Source organism: Scyliorhinus canicula, chromosome 1, assembly GCF_902713615.1.
Source record: "Scyliorhinus canicula chromosome 1, sScyCan1.1, whole genome shotgun sequence".
NCBI lineage: Eukaryota > Metazoa > Chordata > Chondrichthyes > Carcharhiniformes > Scyliorhinidae > Scyliorhinus > Scyliorhinus canicula.
Window position 1 is genome coordinate 268,586,382 of NC_052146.1, and position 17,902 is coordinate 268,604,283.

Below are 17,902 nucleotides of genomic sequence, written 5' to 3' on the forward strand. Positions count from 1 at the left end.
CTTGTTCACTGACGCTCGGTTTGGGTTCCACCAGTGCCACTTGGTTGTTGAACACACAAAATATGAGCAGCAGTCCATATAGCCTGCTCCATTGAGCAAAGCGATCATGACTGAGCATCCTGCCCACTCCCCAGATCCCACAACCCCCTCAACTGAAGCAATCTCTTAGTGTCTGCCTTTTCAAATTTAGGATTCCGGCTTCAATGAGATCGCCTCTCCTTCTTCTTAAATACAGAGAATTTGCTCGGTCTCTCACAGGTCAATCCTTCATCCCGGGGACCAACTGAGTGAACCTTTGCTGGAACATCTCCAATGCAAGGATATCTTTTCTTAAATGTGTAGCAAGATTTCTTCATTCCTGTACACCCATCCTTAGATTGGCCAATAAAGACCAACAGGCCTTTTGCCTTCCTAATCTAATCCCAATTTGCCATATTCTTATTGAATGGCAGAACATGCTCGAAAGGTTGAATGGCTACTCCTGCTCCTACTCCTCAAGTTTTCCAGCACTGCCAAGAGACCCTTAGGCCCACTGTGTATGCACCAGCCATCAAGCACCTACCTATTCTAATCCCATTTCCCAGCACTTGCTCTATACCCTTGCGCGTAACTATGGCATTTCAAGTGCTCACCCTAATGCGTCTTAAAATGTTGAGGGTGCACGCCTTTGCCACGCTTTCAGGCAGTGAGTTCCAGATTCCCACCACCCTCTGGGTCAAAATGTTATTCCTCAAATCCCCTCTAAATCACCTGCCCAGACATTATATCTATGCCTCCTGTTTATGGCCCCTCGACTAAAGGGAAGTTTTTTTACTATTTATCCTATCCATGTCTCTCAATTTTGTACATCTCAATCAAGTCCCCCCTCAGCATTCTCTGCTCTAAGGAAAACAACCCCAGCCTAACCAGCCTCTCCACATCATGGCTACCATCGACACCGCAAACTGCCAGCTCAAAGTGGAGAGGATCTCGAGGAAGATCGCGCATATAGACACTGACATTAAGTTTCTACAAAGATGCAAAAAAGCAAACAAGATCCCGAAAGGGCTACAGATCACAAACCCATTCAAGTCGACCTACAACACAGACTACGCTGAAAGACTCTGCCGCCGCACCTCTGTCACACTCCTCAAACACCTCGTACACCAGCTCTACAGCAGTCAACGCAACCTGGAAACCAAGATAGAGGCCATATTCTCAACTTGCGCTCAGGACACAGCAGACCAGCTGCGTAACACCGCCAAACAGATGAGACAACGATACTATGCCACCTATATGCACACCAAGAACAGGAAGCTTGAGAAACTCGGCATCACCACCAGCAGCAACCAAGCTTCCCCCGGTACCACAGTAGAAAACAATACAGGGAAATCTATTGTCAAATTGTCGGACTACACCCTTCAACCAGACGGAAAAAAAAAAGATTCACCTGAGGAAGGAGCAGTGCTCCGAAAGCTCGTGTTTGAAACAAACTTGTTGGACTTTAACCTGGTGTTGTAAGACTTCTTACTGTGCTCACCCCAGTCCAATGCCGGCATCTCCACATTATGGCTACATTAACACTGTAATGAAGTTACTGTGAAAAGCCCCTAGTCGCCACATTCCGGCGCCTGTTCGAGTAGACAGAAGGAGAATTCAAAATGTCCAAATTACCTAACTTTCGAGACTTGTGGGAGGAAACCAGAGCACCCGGAGGAAACCCATGCAGGCACGGGGAGAACATGCAGACACCGCACAGGTAGTAATCCAAGCTGAATTGAACCTGGGACCCGGACTCTGTAAAGCAACATTGCTAACCACTGTGCTACTGTGCCGCCCACAGGGAGGTACGGCTTCCTTCGAGCCGGAATTGAACCAGCGACCTAAGGATCCTGGTGAATCTCCTTTGCACTCTTCCTGGTACAATCACATCATCCCTAGTGTGCCGACCAGAACTGGACAAAGGACTCCAGCTGTGGCCCAACGGGCATTTAGTTCATAGAATGTACAGTGCAGAAGGAGGCCATTCAGCCCATCGAGTCTGCACCGGCTCTTGGAAAGAGCACCCTACCCAAGCCCATACCTCCACCCTATCCCCATAACCCAGTAACCCCACCTAACACGAAGGGCAATCTGGACCCTAAGGGCAATTTAACACAGCCAATCCACCTAACCTGCACATCTTTGGACTGTGGGAGGAAACCGGAGCACCCGGAGGAAACCCACGCACACACGGGGAGGATGTGCAGACTCCACACAGACAGTGACCCAAGCCGGGATTCGAACCTGGGACCCTGGAGCTGTGAAGCATTTGTGCTATCCACAATGCTACCGTGCTGCCCGATACAGCTCCATCATAGCCTCCCTGTGGTTATATTCTTTGGCTCGGCTAATAATAAAGGCAAGCATCCTGTATGCCTTCTTAACCACCTTATCTACCTATCCTGCTGCCTCCAGGGATCTATGGACATGCACCCTAAAATCCTTCTGGTCCTCTTTACTTGCTCGTATTCTGCCATTTATTGTGTATTCCCTTGCCTTGTTAATCTCCCCAAAATGCATTACCGCACACTTTTTCTTTATAGATATTTTTATTCAAGTTTGCATTTTTACACTGTACAAGAATGGATGAAACGGTTATTATTTATAAATTTACACATTGTTCCCATATTTATCAAACACCTATATTCACATCTAGATCAATAATGTACAGTACAAAGCAAGGGATATATCACCAATCCCTGCAGTACAGCACTGGACACAAGTTTCCAGTGACAAAAAGAACCTGAGACCATCACCCTCTGCCTCCTGCCCAAGTCCATAGTTATTATTTCTTGCTGCACCGAAATGCTAACTTTGAGTTCCTTGTACAAGCACAAATAATTGTCTTTGAACATCAAGAGCAGCACCAGGGTGCCAGGAACCCGGGTTCAATTCTGGCCTTGGATGACTGTGCGGAGAATGCATGTTCTCCCCATGTCTGCGTGGGTTTCCTCCGGGTGCTCCAGTTTCCTCCCACAGTCCAAAGATGTGCAGGTTAGGTGGACTGGCCATGATCAATTGTCCTTTGGTCTCCAAAGATGTGCAGGTTAGGTGGGGTTATGAGGATAAGTTGGGTGAGTGGGCCTGGGTAGTGTGCTCTTTCAGAGGGTCGGTGCAGTCTACATGGGCTGAATAGCCTCCTTCTTCACTGTAGGAATTTTATAATTCTATCAACACAGGTTTCACACCTTTTTTTAAATTCTGCTTTTCTATTGTTCCAACCAAAGTGAATAACTTCACACTTCACCTGTACAGCCTCTTTGCTGCCTCACATAGCTCATTTTTTGATATTTAGTTTGATATTATCAGCAGATTTAGATTCACAGATACTGTCTGACCTACTGAGATTGTGCAGCATTTTCTGTTTTTGTTTCAGATTCCATCATCCGCAGAAATTTGCTTTTATCTTTGATACATCAGTTTCTGTCTATCATCAAAGTTATTATTTTAGATAGTAAATAAACGCTCCCCAGTGCTGATCCTTATGGCACTCCACTATTCACTGCCTGCCAACTTCAAAAAGCCCCATTTATGCCCACTGGCTGCTTTCTATCCATTAACCAATTGTCTTTCCAGATGAATGTATTATCCCTAACACCATGAGCCCTTATTTTGCTGAATAACCTTTTGTGTGGCACTTTATTGAATGTCTTTTGGTAATTCAAGCACTAGTTCCACTTTATCTACCCACATACTCAAACATCTCTAATAAGTGTATTAAACAGGATTTCTAAGTGCATTGTTAAGTGCACTTAACTATTGTTAAAGTTCCAACCTAAAGGGTCCGTTCCAGTGTTTAAGGAATTTTGGAAAATCATAGCTGGCACAACCGCTATCTCTTCAGTTATCTCTTTTAGAGGGTGGCGAATGTAACCCCTTTATTTAAGAAAGGAGGGTGGGTGAAAACAAGGAATTACAGGCCAGTTAGCCTAACATCAGTAGCATGGAAAATGCTACAGTCTATTACAAAGGATGTGATAACTGGACACTTAGAAAATATCAACAGGCTTAGGCAAAGTCTTTATGAAAAATAAGTCTTTAGGCAAAGGATTTATGAAAGGGAAATCATGCTTGATAAACCTACTGGATTTTTTGTGGATTTAACTATTGAATAGTTAAGGGAGAACCAGTGGATATGGCGTTTTTAGATTTCCGAAAGTTTTGGAAAAAGTCCCACATCAGAGGTTAATGTGCAAAAGTAAAGCAAATGGGATTGGGGGTAACATATTGGCATGGATTTAGATTTGGTTCACAGACAGGAATCGGCGAGTAGGAATAAATTGAAGTTTTTCCAGAGTGGCAGGTGGTCGTGATTAGTGGGGTACCGCAGAGATCAGTGCCTGGGCCCTCAGCTATTCACAATATACATATCACCGATTGGGATGAGGGACCCAAATGTAATATGTCCAAGTTTGCTAACAACAACAAAACTAGGTGGGCATATGAGTGCTGAGGATAATGTAAAGAGGCTTCAAGGCAATGTACACAAGTTGAGTGAATAGGCAAATACATGGCAGATACAGCAGAACGTGGATGAGTGTGAAGTCATCCATTTTGATAGGAAAAATAGAATCGGAGAGTATTATTTACATGATGTCAGATTAAGAAATGTTTTTTTAAAAAGGGACCTGGATGTCCTTTACCACCAGTCACTGAAAAGCATGCAGGTGCAGCAAGCAGTTAAGAAGGCAAATGGTATGTTATCTTTCATTGAAAGGGGATTTGCATACAGGAACAAAGATTCCTTACTGCAACTGCATTGGGCCTAAACGAGACCACACCTGAGTGCAGTTTTGGTGTCCTTACCTCAGAAAGGAAATACTTGCCATAGAGGGTGTGCAGCAAAGGTTCACCAAACTGATTCCTGGGATGACACGACTGTCATATGAAGAGAGATTGGGCTGACTAGAACTGCATTCACTGAAGCTGAGGAGAATGAGAGGAATCTCGTTGAAATGTATCAAATTCTGACAGAGCTGGACAGACTGCCTGCAGGGATGTTTTTCCAATTGGCTTGGGGGGGGGGGTCAAGAACAAGAGAGCACTGTCTCAGGATACGGGGCAGGGCATTTAGGGCTGAGATGAGGGGGAATATTCTTTACTCAGAGCTGGTGAAGCTGTGGAATTTCCTACCACAGAAGTCTGGTTTAGCTCACTGGGTTAAATCGCTGGCTTTTAAAGCAGACCAAGCAGGCCAACAGTATGGTTCGATTCCCGTACCAGCCTCCCCGGACAGGCGCCGGAATGTGGCGACTAGAGGCTTTTCACAGTAACTTAATTGAAGCCTACTCGTGACAATAAAGCGATTTTCATTTTCATTCATTCCTGTAGAAGCCAAGTCACTGAATATATTTGAGGAAATAAATGAGATTTCTAGACACTAAACACAAAGGGTATGGGGAGAGAGTGGGAGTGTCGCATTAAGATAGAGGATCAGCCATGATCATACTGAATGGCGGTGCAGGCTCGAGGGGCCAAATGGTCTACTCCTGCTCCTATTTTCTATGTTTCTATGAACATTGTGAAGACTTTCTAGAGCATGAAAGTTGAGTTCGTAGATTCTCTCTTCATCACCAGTTTTATGATTCCATAGCCATCACCTACAGTGCAGAGCCTTATTTTGTTTAGTTGCCGCTTCAGTGATTTTGGCACCACATTTGAGTTTACCTAATTTGGGTATTGCTCAATAATGTTTTCTTCACAACTAGTGGAACTGATTGTCAGCAACAATGTCGTGAAAGATAATCCACTGGGTTGAGCTTGCCTGGCTGGTACTCAAACAAGTGTATGAGTTGACTACCGCTGTTCTATTCGAGTGGGTGATTTGGTACATGGGTTGTTATACAATCATACTAGGAGTCTATGGTTGATTATTCCTTCAAACTCATTTCCATACAAGTAGAATTGAAAGTTAAGATACCCATGTGTTTGAGAGTGCCTCTCTGTTTGCGAATAATGCTGCTTTAGAGACATTAGAGACCTACTTGCCATTGCAATGATAGATGGGTTGCCTTCTTTATCTTTCTGCACAAGAACTGCAACTGAGGCAACCAGGCTTGCACCCATGACTAGCTGGGTAGTTTTCCCTGGGTCAAAATAAGCATTGTGCAACTTGCTAACAACTGCCATTTGATCTTGTGAGCTGCCTGATCAGGTACTATTTCTTCACCACTGAACACGTGACCAAATAATTCAATTCCGCTTTCATTGACCAAATACTTGTCTTTGTTCAAGGTACGGTACATTCTGTAAGTTGTAAGCATGCATGTAGGCGTGTCACGAGTTCAGTACAATCGTTGATGTGTGATGAATGTAGCAATTTCAGATATATTGTACTATATGTATTTGGTGCAGTAAGGGTTAAAAGCCTGGGTGAGTGTGGACTGCTGCAGTCACGTTTTTAAAAAATCCTGGTTTGAAAGGCAGCAGAGGCTTTTTGGAGACAGACGTGTACTATATGTATTTGGTGCAGTGAGGGTTAAAAGCCTGGGTTAGTGTGTGACTGCTGCTGTCATGTTTTTTTAAAAATACTGGTTTGAAAGGCAGCAGACACTTTTTGGAGACAGACGTGTAATTAAAGCATTGCAAACGAAAGATCATAATTCATTCCAACCATGAATATTGTTTGCTGAAGCTGGTAAAATGAAATTTTGTTTATATTAAGAGAGTTCTTCAGGGAGTAGATAGTTAGAGACATTGTTTTCAGCGATGTAGTTAATGGGAGGAGCCAGGGACTGCAGCAGTCAAGTGTTGGGGTTTGGGGTTTTAGTTCAGTTAAAGATTTGACTGGGGACAGACCAGGCTAGCAGTTTCTGGAGAAACAGAGAGTTTAGATTTGTTAACAGGCTAGTGTCTTCTCTCAAAGCAGTTCAGTTAAAAAGATTTTGCCTGTGAACAGAACAAGAGTTTCTGGAAGGCTGGCAGATTAACCATAGTTTGACAGGCAAGAATTTGCAAATTGGGTTCCTGAAGGATCTCTCTTTCTCAAAGTGGTTATCCAATACATCTTTTTACAGCAAGTATTTCTGGGTTGGCTTCTGCATTTAAGTGGATTTGACCGAGATGATTATTGTTTGAGTGAAGATAAAGATAGCAGATGAAGGAGAGCATGCAAATTGGAAGAGCGTAAAAGGTTGTAATTTAATCTTATGCTTCAAATGGCACCACATAGCATTTGAGCTTCACTTCAATGGCAACTTTATTTATTCATTCACAAAAATTCTTGACGTAGTTTATTATCCTTCAATTTATTCAGAGTGCTGCGATCAAAGTTAAACTATACGATTTCTCAGCTCATACATCCAGCATTACATGGGAGTCACAAAATAAAACATTGCACTCAAAAACTTCTCTCCCCTCAACTGCGGTCTGCTGATTTTCTAAAAGTATTTTGGTTCCATTATAAGTTAAGTACAAAACATCAAGCTTAACATCTTTTGATCACCATTTCCTTTCAATAAAGATTTATTGATTTTCGAACACTTTTGTTTTAATGAGTTTTGATGACATAATTAAGCAACATTATTGGCAGGAGTTACTGAATTTCACAGTGAGGATACACATCAGCAGAGTAATGGTTTGATACCTGAACCACTTCAGGAATAAACTATCAATTAATTTGCACATTTCAATCCAGTTCCCCCGCACCTTTCAGTTCATAGAATTCCCTACAGGACAGAAAGTGGCCATTTGGCCTATCGAGTCTGCACCAGTCCTTGGAAAGAGCGCCCTACTAAAGACCATGCCTCTATCCTACTCCCATAACCAGTAACCCAACCTAAGGGACAATTTGGCAAATCCATTCCACCTAACCTGCACATCTTTGGACTGTGAGTGGAAACAGGAGCACCCGGAGGAAATCCACGCAGACACGGGGAGAAAGTGCAAACGCCACAGATTGTCACCCGAGGCTGAATGAACACTGGGTCCCTGAAGCTGTGAGGCAGCAGTGCAAACCACTGTGCTACCCAAAACATTTACCCACATAAACATCTCCAGTGCCCTGTGCCCTGAAACTATGTAATCAATGTTCACTGTTCAACCAAAATAGGATATGAAAAGGCAAACAAATAATTCAAAAAATGCTAAGATTTTAATTCTAACATTAGTTTTTCAACTATTATCTTGATAAGTGCACTCCCAAAATATTTGCTAAAAATCTCACTTTAAATTAAATCATCCAAAGAGTATTCTCAAAACCATTCGGCTCCAGGCCTCATTATAGCCTTGGTTCAAACATGGACAAAAGAACTCAAGTCCAGGGGTGAAGTGACTCCCCTTCACATCAAGGCTGCATTTAGATGGGGTTATCTCATCAAGCAGCCCAATAAAATTGAAATCAATGGAAGAAAATGTTCCCCTGACTGAAGTCATATCTAGCACAAAACATGAAGGCTGTGTTAGTTGGAGACCTATGATCTCAATCCAGGATGTCGCTGCAGGAGTTCCTCACACACAACTGCCTTCAGGTGCTACCACGACTGAAGAACTGCCTGTCCTCTTTCCTTAAAGGGAAGGGAATCCCTTTAAGGGATTACATGCTAATGCATGTAAAATTGGGTTAGGGCTCCCATAATTAGACCGCTACCAGAATTTTCTGGAATATGTTTGTCAAGAGTCCAAATTGTTAAGATGAAAATTGTGATCCAACAGTGGTTCCAGAACAGGTTCTTATGGGGCCCAAACTTGCGTCACTGAATAGATACTATTTACCCCTACTCTACCTTTTCTCTTGCAGCCAGCTAGCTGTCCATTCTGCTACCTGTCCCTGATTCTGTATGCCCTGACTTTAGGCATTTGTACCTTATCAAAGGCACTTTAGAAAGCTATACATATGTATCCATCATATGCCACTGTCTACTCTTTTCAATTCCTCAAAGAATTCAAAAGGCTCCTACAAGTGCACAATGCCTGACATAGTGGTGAATGTACACATTGGACACTAACATGAACATTTCAATAGAGTGAACAAAAACACAAAATTGTTTCTTCCACAACAAAGGAAATTTCCCAAACTCTCCTATAACTAGTAATACCGTGAGGCATGCCAGTGTATTGAGCTCTTCGAATTAAACTAGTCTAACAAGTATTAATACACACCACATGAATAAATGAAACTAATGCAATGACATAGATTTATAAGTGAATTTAATTTGAAAAATAACCCTTGTAACAAATGTGCTCCTCAAGTTTTTTGTTAATGAGGATGCAGTTAGGGACAACAGCTGTAGTCGTGATGCAGTGTTTCACTGTTTGCCCGAGCTTTTTTTTGAGGGCGGCATGGTACGCACAGTGGTTGCTTCACAGCACCAGGGGCCGGGTTTGATTCCCGGCTGGGTCACTGTCTGTTTTGGAGTCTGCACGTTCTCCCTGTGTCTGCAGTGGGTTTCCTCCGGGTGCTCTGGTTTCCTCAGTCCCGAAAGATGTGCTTCTTAGGGGAATTGGACAATCAGGAATTCTCCCTCTATACCCAAACTGGTGCCAAAGTGTGGTGACGAGGGAATTTTTCATAGTAACTTCACTGCAGTGTTAATGTAAGCCTACTTGTGACACTAATAAGATCCATTATTAAAGACTGCGCCACCAGCCGAAGTATTGTCAGTTGACAGTGGATTTCACCACTGAAAAGCTTTCCCCACCACAGAATCACACATGTTTCGATGCATGCTGCCAAGACTTTAAATTAATCAAATGGAATGTGAAAAGCAAGGGAGCGGAAGTGGCACACCCTTCCAGCTCACACATTGGGAACTACAAGCCACTGACAAAATTCAGTCTATCTTCTGGAAATACAGTGGAGGTGAATAATGTTAGAAATTTCACAAAGGAGCTCCATTACCTTTTTGACAAGTCACCAAGGAATACAAAAAACACAACCTGAAATATAAAATGTGCACTACAGCACGAGAAAAAGAAATTGTACCACTCATTGCCTGTGCCAGAGAGTAGTTAGAATTGAACGGAGTGAGAATGATTGTACCATACAATATCTGCTTACACAAAATAACTCATTAACAAGAGCAATTCAGAGGACATTGCTAATGAGCTTCACTGTTTAAAATATAATCCAATATGACATAGTCGGCACTTTGTGTCACATTGTTACCTGTGGAATGGTGGCATGTTTCATCCTGGCACATCGCTAATGGTAAGGCAAGCGAGATCAGTTCGTTCATAGTCAGTTTCAGAAGACCCAAGTTGGAGCCCCTAGGTTCCGAAGACACCAAGGCCTGCAGTGAGGATAAATTGAAATGCACAATTTTAAAGAACCCCTTTACCCTTATACCTTTGAATGGGTTGCATTTTCTTCAAGTTATATCCGACTTAATATGAGGTTTGATTTCTGCCTACCATTTTCTCTCTCCTTCTTCTCTATACATATTTATCTTGCCGTTCTAGCAAACGGTTGCAAATTAAGCTGGCGATTACTTTACATTTATTAAAGTAAAATATACTTTATGGAATAGCCAAAATTTGATGTCTTATCATAGTACGGCATCCTTCGAGGCATCCGGCGAGGGTCAGCTTCCCCCCTTTCTTACTGACAACTGAGCCAAGGCACAAGTGTAAAGAAAATATTATCAGGGCTGTTGATTTATTACCATCTGCATTTTCTGAACAAATTACATAAAATTCTACAGCTCGAAGTGAATACTTTTTTAAAATTTAGAGTACCCAATTCTTCTTTTTCCAATTAAAGGGCGATTTAGCGTGGCAAATCCACCTATCCTGCACATCTTTGGGTTGGGGCGGTGAGACCCACTCAGACACGGAAGAATGTGCAAACTCCACACGGGTCCTCAATGCTGTGGGGCAGCAATGCTAACCACTGCACCACCATGCCACCTTAGCTCTAAGTGAATGTAACTAATTTTAGAAGCTATTTTGTCCTAGTGTTAAAAGCCATAGAATTCCTGTAGCGCAGAAGGAGCCATTTGGCCCATCAAGACTGCACTGGACCCTCAGATAGAGCAACCCGTCGGTGTCCATTCCCCAGCCCTATTCCCGTAACCTCACCTAACCTTCAAATCTTTGGACTCTAAAGGGAAATTAGCATTCCTAATGCACTTAACCTACCCTATTATTACTTAATAGAAAAAATACAGATCCCAACACTCCAATGATAAGGATTGGCCTCGCCCTGTACTTCAGCAGCAGAAATTCTGCATAGATTCATTAAAGACAACAGGGCATTCATCGTACTATATAAATCCATACTTCTCTACCTGAATGTAAAATGGGATTCCAGCACTTCGTCGGGTGGCACATAGTTTGGATACGGGGGAACTGGATTTAACTTCCTGTAGAACTTCTTCTAGCCACCGCTGAGGCCAATTTCTGCAGATCACGATTATTACCAACTAGAAATAGGGAAAAAGGCAAAGCTCGAGGGCATTCAGTTTTGGTTTGTTATATACTCTCCCATCTCAAAAGTCAGCCTTACATTCACGTAATCATCTTCCAGTCTTCAGACCAAGTTGGTACAACTTACTGTATTCAGGTTCTGTTATATTCTCAATGTGCCACAAAGAGAACGGTATAGAGGTGCCACACACTTCAATTCTTACAAACAAGGTTTACTCATGAGAATGTTACTCATACAATCCAACATGGAAAACTGAAGCCTGTGCAAACACACTGCTGGCGTCACTGCAGATTATGTGACATTCCACCAGAAAGGATGCATTTCTTAATACATAACTGGGTCTAATATGAATAAGTTCTTCAGTATCTTCAATAATTTTCAAAAGGGGCTGGTTTAGCACACTGGGTTAAATCGCTGACTTTTAAAGCAGACCAAGGCAGGCCAGCAGCTCGGTTCAATTCCCGTTCCAGCCTCCCCGAACAGGCGCCGGAATGTGGCGACTAGGGGCTTTTCACAGTAACTTCATTGAAGCCTACTCGTGACAATAAGTGATTTTCATTTATTTTCATTTCATAATTCGCGTCTGTGCTCCAGACATCTGATTCGGTATCCTGGAATGAAAAGCCAATTCAAAATTGTGCAAGTCCAGTAGAAATCAATAATATTGACGGACTTCCGGTGACAATGATGTGCTGAGCGGGCGCACATCAGGTAGCTTTCCTCCCAACTAGAACCAAAAAAGTTACTTTTAGAAGAATTAGGTTTGAAAAGCCAATGGAAAAGAACCCCAAAGAGAAGGAGATACAGCGGAGAAGAAGATGCCGGCGAGCGGAAGCTCGAGGGGCCGACGAGAGGGCAGAAGTAGTAGAAAGGGCCACAACCAGTGGGCAGACGAGGACCCACGAGGCGAGGTGGAAGCCCCGGTCACCCAAGAGCGGGGAAGACCGGTGACCCGAGGTCTGGCACCAACACCAGCAACAGCCTCCCACTCCCCACCAGGGAACGGGTGGAGGATCTTCCTAAAAAAGGAACTGGCCATCATGAAGGAAGCAATAAAAACAGGTGGTGGTGAAGGTGGTGGTGACGGAGGCGGTGGTCTCCCATCAACACACGATCGACGGCCTGTGGAACAAAGTAGCAGCGCAGGTAAAAACAATCCAAGACCTCGAGAGAGAGCCTCAGCGGACCAGGGTGAAAGGATTGTTGCTCTGGAGGCAGAGGTGATAAGGTTGGAGGCAGCCCAGGGGAATCTGAAGGGGAAGGTCGAGGAGCAGGGGAACAGGTCCTGGCGGCAGAACATTCGAATTGTGTGCGTACCAGAAGGCATCAACGACAGAGACACGACAGAACATATCGCCCAAATGCTGGGCAACCTAGTCGGGAGAGACAGTTTCCCCAACCCCCCAGAACTCGACGGGCTGTCAGGCCGAAGCCAAAAGCAGGGGAGCAGCCGGAAGCGATCATAGCAAAGCTGCACCGATACCAGGAACGGGAAAGGATCCTGTGGTGTGTCAGGCAAACAAAAGCAAGCCTATGGGAAGTACACAGAATCTGGGTCTGCAAGGACATTGGGGCTGATCTGGTAAAAAAAAAGGGCCGTGTTGAACAGGGCAGAATTGGAGCTCTACAAAAGTGGGCAGCGATTTGGCATGTTATTCCCGACCAGAATCTGGGTCAAGTACCAGAGCAATAGGGAGGGAGAATACAGGGGAGGAGATGGATGTAGTTTTCGCCCACTTAAGAAGCCTGAAGGCCGACATAATCTTCCTGCAGGAGACACACCTGAGAGAAAAGGACAGACTGCTGGTAAGTATGGGCTGGGTGGGACAGATGTACCATTCATGCTATGAGACAAGGGCTAGGGGGGACCCATACTGATTAGTAAGAGGACAAGGTTTATGGAGACGTTGAAGCCATGTGATAAGATAAAAACATTTCTAAAAGGGACACTCCCATGACACACAAAAGGCTGTGATCCGAGTGGAAATTATAACTGACAAGGCGCACAGAGACAGGGAAGAGAGGGCGGCCAGGCAACAGCTGATCGACTCCATCATGGAGGTCGACAGAAGTACTCCTAGGCCTGACCGTAGAGCTGATGTAGGAAAAAGCTACAAATGGACTTTAACCTGCTATCCACGAGGAAAGCAGTATACAACTCCACCAGACATAGAGAAAAGGCTGGCCGCCTACTGGCTCACCAGCTGAAAAGCAGGCAGCCCCGAGGGAAATAGCGCAGGTAAAGAGAGCAGTGGCAGACTGGTAACAGAACCAAAAGAAGTCAATTGGGTATTCAGACCTTCTACCGAGGGCTGTACACCTCCGAACCCCCAAAGGGGATGCAGATATGAAACAGCCTCCACGACGGACTGAACATGCCAGTTGTGGGGAGGCCAGGCGGGGGGGAACTGGAAGCACGAATAGATCTGGGATAAATCATGGAGAACATCAGCTCCATGTAGGCGGGGAGGCACCTCGGACCTGATGGGTTCTCGGCAGAATTCTATAAAAAAATTGCGCCAGCCCTGGCCACACATTTAAGGACATGTTCACAGATTTGCTGCCTCCTACACTAACACAGGCCACGATATTGCTGATGCCCAAAAAAAAGACCAAGACTCGACGGAAATGCGGCCCTTACAGACCCATTTCACTGCTGAATGTGAACGCGAAGATACTCGGGAAGGTCCTGGCCAAAAGGCTGGAGAACTGCATACCAGAGGCTTTGTCATGGGTAGGCAGCTCACTGCTAACATCAGGCATCAGAGGTGATCGTCTCCCTGGAGGCAGAAAAGGCTTTCAACAGAGTCAATGGAAGTAACTCCTCGAGGCACTGGAACGGTTTGGGCTAGAGGCAGGATTCACCTCCTGGGTGAAAATCCTGTACAGCACCCCCAAGGCGAGCGTTCGAACCAACACCACCAGCTCTGAATACTTCTAGCTGCACAGAGGCACAATGCAGGGATGCCCACTGTCCCCGCTCCTGTTTGCCCTAGCAATTGAACTAGCAATCGCTCTGGAAACGCGAAAAGCTGGAAGGGCATCCAGAGGGGAAGGCAGAGAGCACAGAGTTTCACTCTATGCGGACGACCTGCTCCTCTATGTGTCGAGCAATTTGCAGCTCCTGAAAGAGTTTTGAACCTTCACAGGTTACAACCCAACATGGGCAAGAGCGAGGCATTTCCGGTGAACCCAAACGGGGGAGGGCAGAGCTGTAGGACACCCATTCAATTAGCCTAAAAGAAATTCCGCTACCTGTGGATCCAACGACCCGGGACTGGACACAGATCCATAAGTAGAATCTGACCAGCCTGTGGGAGGAAGTCAAAAAGGACGTACAGAGATGTGACACGCTCCCCATCTCCCTGCTGTAGAGGGTGCAGGCGATCAAATTAACGTACCCGAGGGTCCTCTTCCTGTTCAGATCAATACCGATCTTCATCCACAAGGCCTTTTTCCAAAACATAACACAAAATGATCATGTTTGGTACCAGAAAACGTAAAGGGAAAGGGGGAGGGAGGAAGGGGAGAATATGAGCTAGGGGACAGATCACCCGGAACGAAAAAGGGAATATCAAGTAGGGGTGGGGCTGGGGGTTGAGGACCACATCTAGACTGACAATATCAATATGTATATAAGAATCACACGTGCTGTAAATAGTAAACGTAAAGTGTTACTGTGTATAAAGTGAAACTCACCAATAAAAATATATATTTTTTTTTAAATCAGTAATTTTGCACCAGTAATACTGAAGTACCTATTTAAATATAAACAAGACCAGTTTGGACAAGTTTACACTTGGCACATTCATTTACAAATGTTAACGTTTACTTCTTTGGGATTGGAAAGTGCTGCATTTCTAAGTGTCACTCCCTATCCACCATTTAAGAGGCTTAGACACCCCAAATAAATAGGTACAGTGTGATTGAATCGACAGGGCATAGTCTTTGATGGAAATTGCTATCTAGAGATAAATAAAGCCTTTAGACAAGAGGTTTCAGCACTCAAATATTGAAACCCATCTTTTCGATGATTTGTGTATTTCCAGTCTTTTCCTGTTTTCAGTGCTATACAGCTTTGACTTGCCAACGCGTAGGATGATTGAGAGCATCATTGAACAACAGAATTTTAAATTTTGACTTAACTGCTTTAAGAAAAAACAACTGAACGGACTTCAGAACTAGATTCATATCTGGGACGCTTCTTGCACATTCCTTCCTGGATGCACTGCAGCAATCACCAAAGGTTTTTCTGACAGCAATTTCTTCTGAGCTTCAACCCAAGAAAGGCAAGGAACAAGACATGTTTTTATATCAGGCAATGCAAGCTCACCCATGTTCATTATGTACAGAGTGGATGATCAATCTCGACCTCCACCTGAGACTCCCCAGCATCAAATGAAAGTCTTCAGCCAATTGGATTAAATTGACATATTAAAGAACATCTGAAGACATTGGGTACTGCAAAGACTATGAGTCCTGACAACAGCCCAGCAATAGTACTGCAAACTTGCCATCCTGAACTAATCACACTCTAACCCAAACTGTACCAGCACACTTGCAACACTGGCATCTCTGTGACACTAGGGGCCTCACGGTAGCATGGTGGTTAGCATCAATGCTTCACAGTTCCAGGGTCCCAGGTTCGATTCCCGGCTGGGTCACTGTCTGTGTGGAGTCTGCATGTCCTCCCAGTGTGTGCGTGGGTTTCCTCCGGGTGCTCCGGTTTCCTCCCACAGTCCAAAGATGGTCGGGTTAGGTGGATTGGCCATGCTAAATTGCCCGTAGTGTAAGGTTAAGGGGGGTGTGTTGGGTTACGGGTATACGGGTTACGTGGGTTTGAGTAGGGTGATCATTGCTCGGCACAACATCGAGGGCCGAAGGGCCTGTTCTGTGCTGTACTGTTCTATGTTCTATGTACTACGGAACATTTTCAAGATTGTGCTGACAATCTGTGGCTTTATGTTACGGATCCAGTTCCCACTATGGGTGAAATAATGAAGCTACAAAGGTGCTTTGGCTCCTTTTTAAGATACATGCTGAATTTGGAAAAGAGCGAGTCATTTCCAGTTAATCCCTCAAGGAGAGGAGACAACTTGCGGGTGCTGCCGTTCCGCCTTGCCAGATCTAGCTTCCGGTCTCTGGGTGGCCCACGATTGTGACTAATTTCATAAATTTAACTATCCGAGTCTGGTGAATAAGGTTAAGCCCAATTTGCAAAAGTGGAAATCTTCCCCTGTCCTTGATGGGCAGAGTCCAGTCTGTTAAAATGAATATTCTCCCAAGGATTTTGTTTCTTTTTCAATGTCATCCTGTTTTTCTCTCTAACTCTTTCTTTGTTAAGGTTAATAGGTTGATATCATTCTTTATATGGGCAGGCAGCCCGTGAATCATCAGGACAGTTCTTCAGGGATAGACAGTCGGGGGGGCGAGCATTGCAAATAGACACTTGAGCTTGGATCTATATCGAAGTTGGCCCTATTGGTGCTAATCATATATTTGAGCCATGAAAAGCTGGAAACCCACATTTGGGGTGTTGGTAGGGAAGATGCGCTAGAGGTTTTGTGGAGGGACAGTTTGCCAGCTTGGAGAAACTAACGGTGAAGTTTGGATTTTCAGGATCAACTCGTTCAGGTCCCTCCTTATCTTCAACCTCGTTGATACCCCGGAGGCTGGGTTCTGCTGGGGTGGAGATCTCCTATTCTGCCCAGTGCCTCAGTATGGTTGGGTGACCTATGGAATTATTGTACCTGGTGAAAGTCAAGTACCACCATGAGAGGGTTGGTTTAAAAGGGTTCTACCTGAGATGCTAGCCATTTGTTGCCTACTTTAGGTAATTAGTCACCGTCAGTTGCTAAGGGGAGTGGGTTTTAGGTGGTGAGGTGGTGGGTAGGGTTGGCTTTTATTTTTCTTTCTTTGCAAGTGATATGCCTACAGTTGTGTGCGTTTTTGCTCATTTGTTCTGTGTTACACCCGCTTTTGTGATGTTGGCTTTGTTGCTAAAAATTTATTCCAAATGGAAAATCTTTATAAAAAATATATTTCCTCCTCACATTTACTTAATGTTCCGGCAGTCACACCACACTCTGGGGTAGTGAATTCCACAGTATTTATGACCCTTTGAGAGAAATAAGTTCTCCTCATCTCTGTTTTAACATCTACTACCTCTTATACTAAAACATACCCTCTCATTCTAGATTGCTTCACAGGAAAACATCAGCTCTACATCTACTTTGTCAATACCTTCTATCATCTTATAGACCTCAAGTAGATAGTTCAGCAGTGTCCTATTGGGCCCCCCTTCACCAGCACCCCGACTCCCTCCCTCCCCACCACCTTCCTTTCCCCTCTCTTCTCTCCCCCCCCCCCCCCCCCCCCTTCTTTTCCCTTCTGTTGGTACAGAGGCGAGGGTATCTGGACTCTCCACCGTAAAGTTTAGTGCTCGTACCATTTGTTTTTGTAGAAATGTGTTGTGAACTGTATCCATCCCCGTCCCGTACATTGGTACTGAGGGGA

General features: G+C 44.4%; 2 protein-coding genes across 2 annotated transcripts in view; one reads left to right on the forward strand and one right to left on the reverse strand.

Annotated features, from left to right (window-relative positions):
- The window catches only part of LOC119974222 (thyroid adenoma-associated protein homolog), a 570,459-nt gene that overhangs the window by 450,775 nt on the left and 101,782 nt on the right, over positions 1-17,902 (reverse strand). Inside the window, 4 exon segments of the mRNA XM_038812984.1 lie at positions 10,127-10,144; positions 10,146-10,250; positions 11,247-11,348; positions 11,350-11,378. Coding sequence (XP_038668912.1) covers positions 10,127-10,144; positions 10,146-10,250; positions 11,247-11,348; positions 11,350-11,378 — 254 coding nt within the window.
- plekhh2 (pleckstrin homology domain containing, family H (with MyTH4 domain) member 2) overlaps positions 1-17,902 on the forward strand; it is a 390,052-nt gene that overhangs the window by 83,126 nt on the left and 289,024 nt on the right. The window lies entirely within an intron of this gene.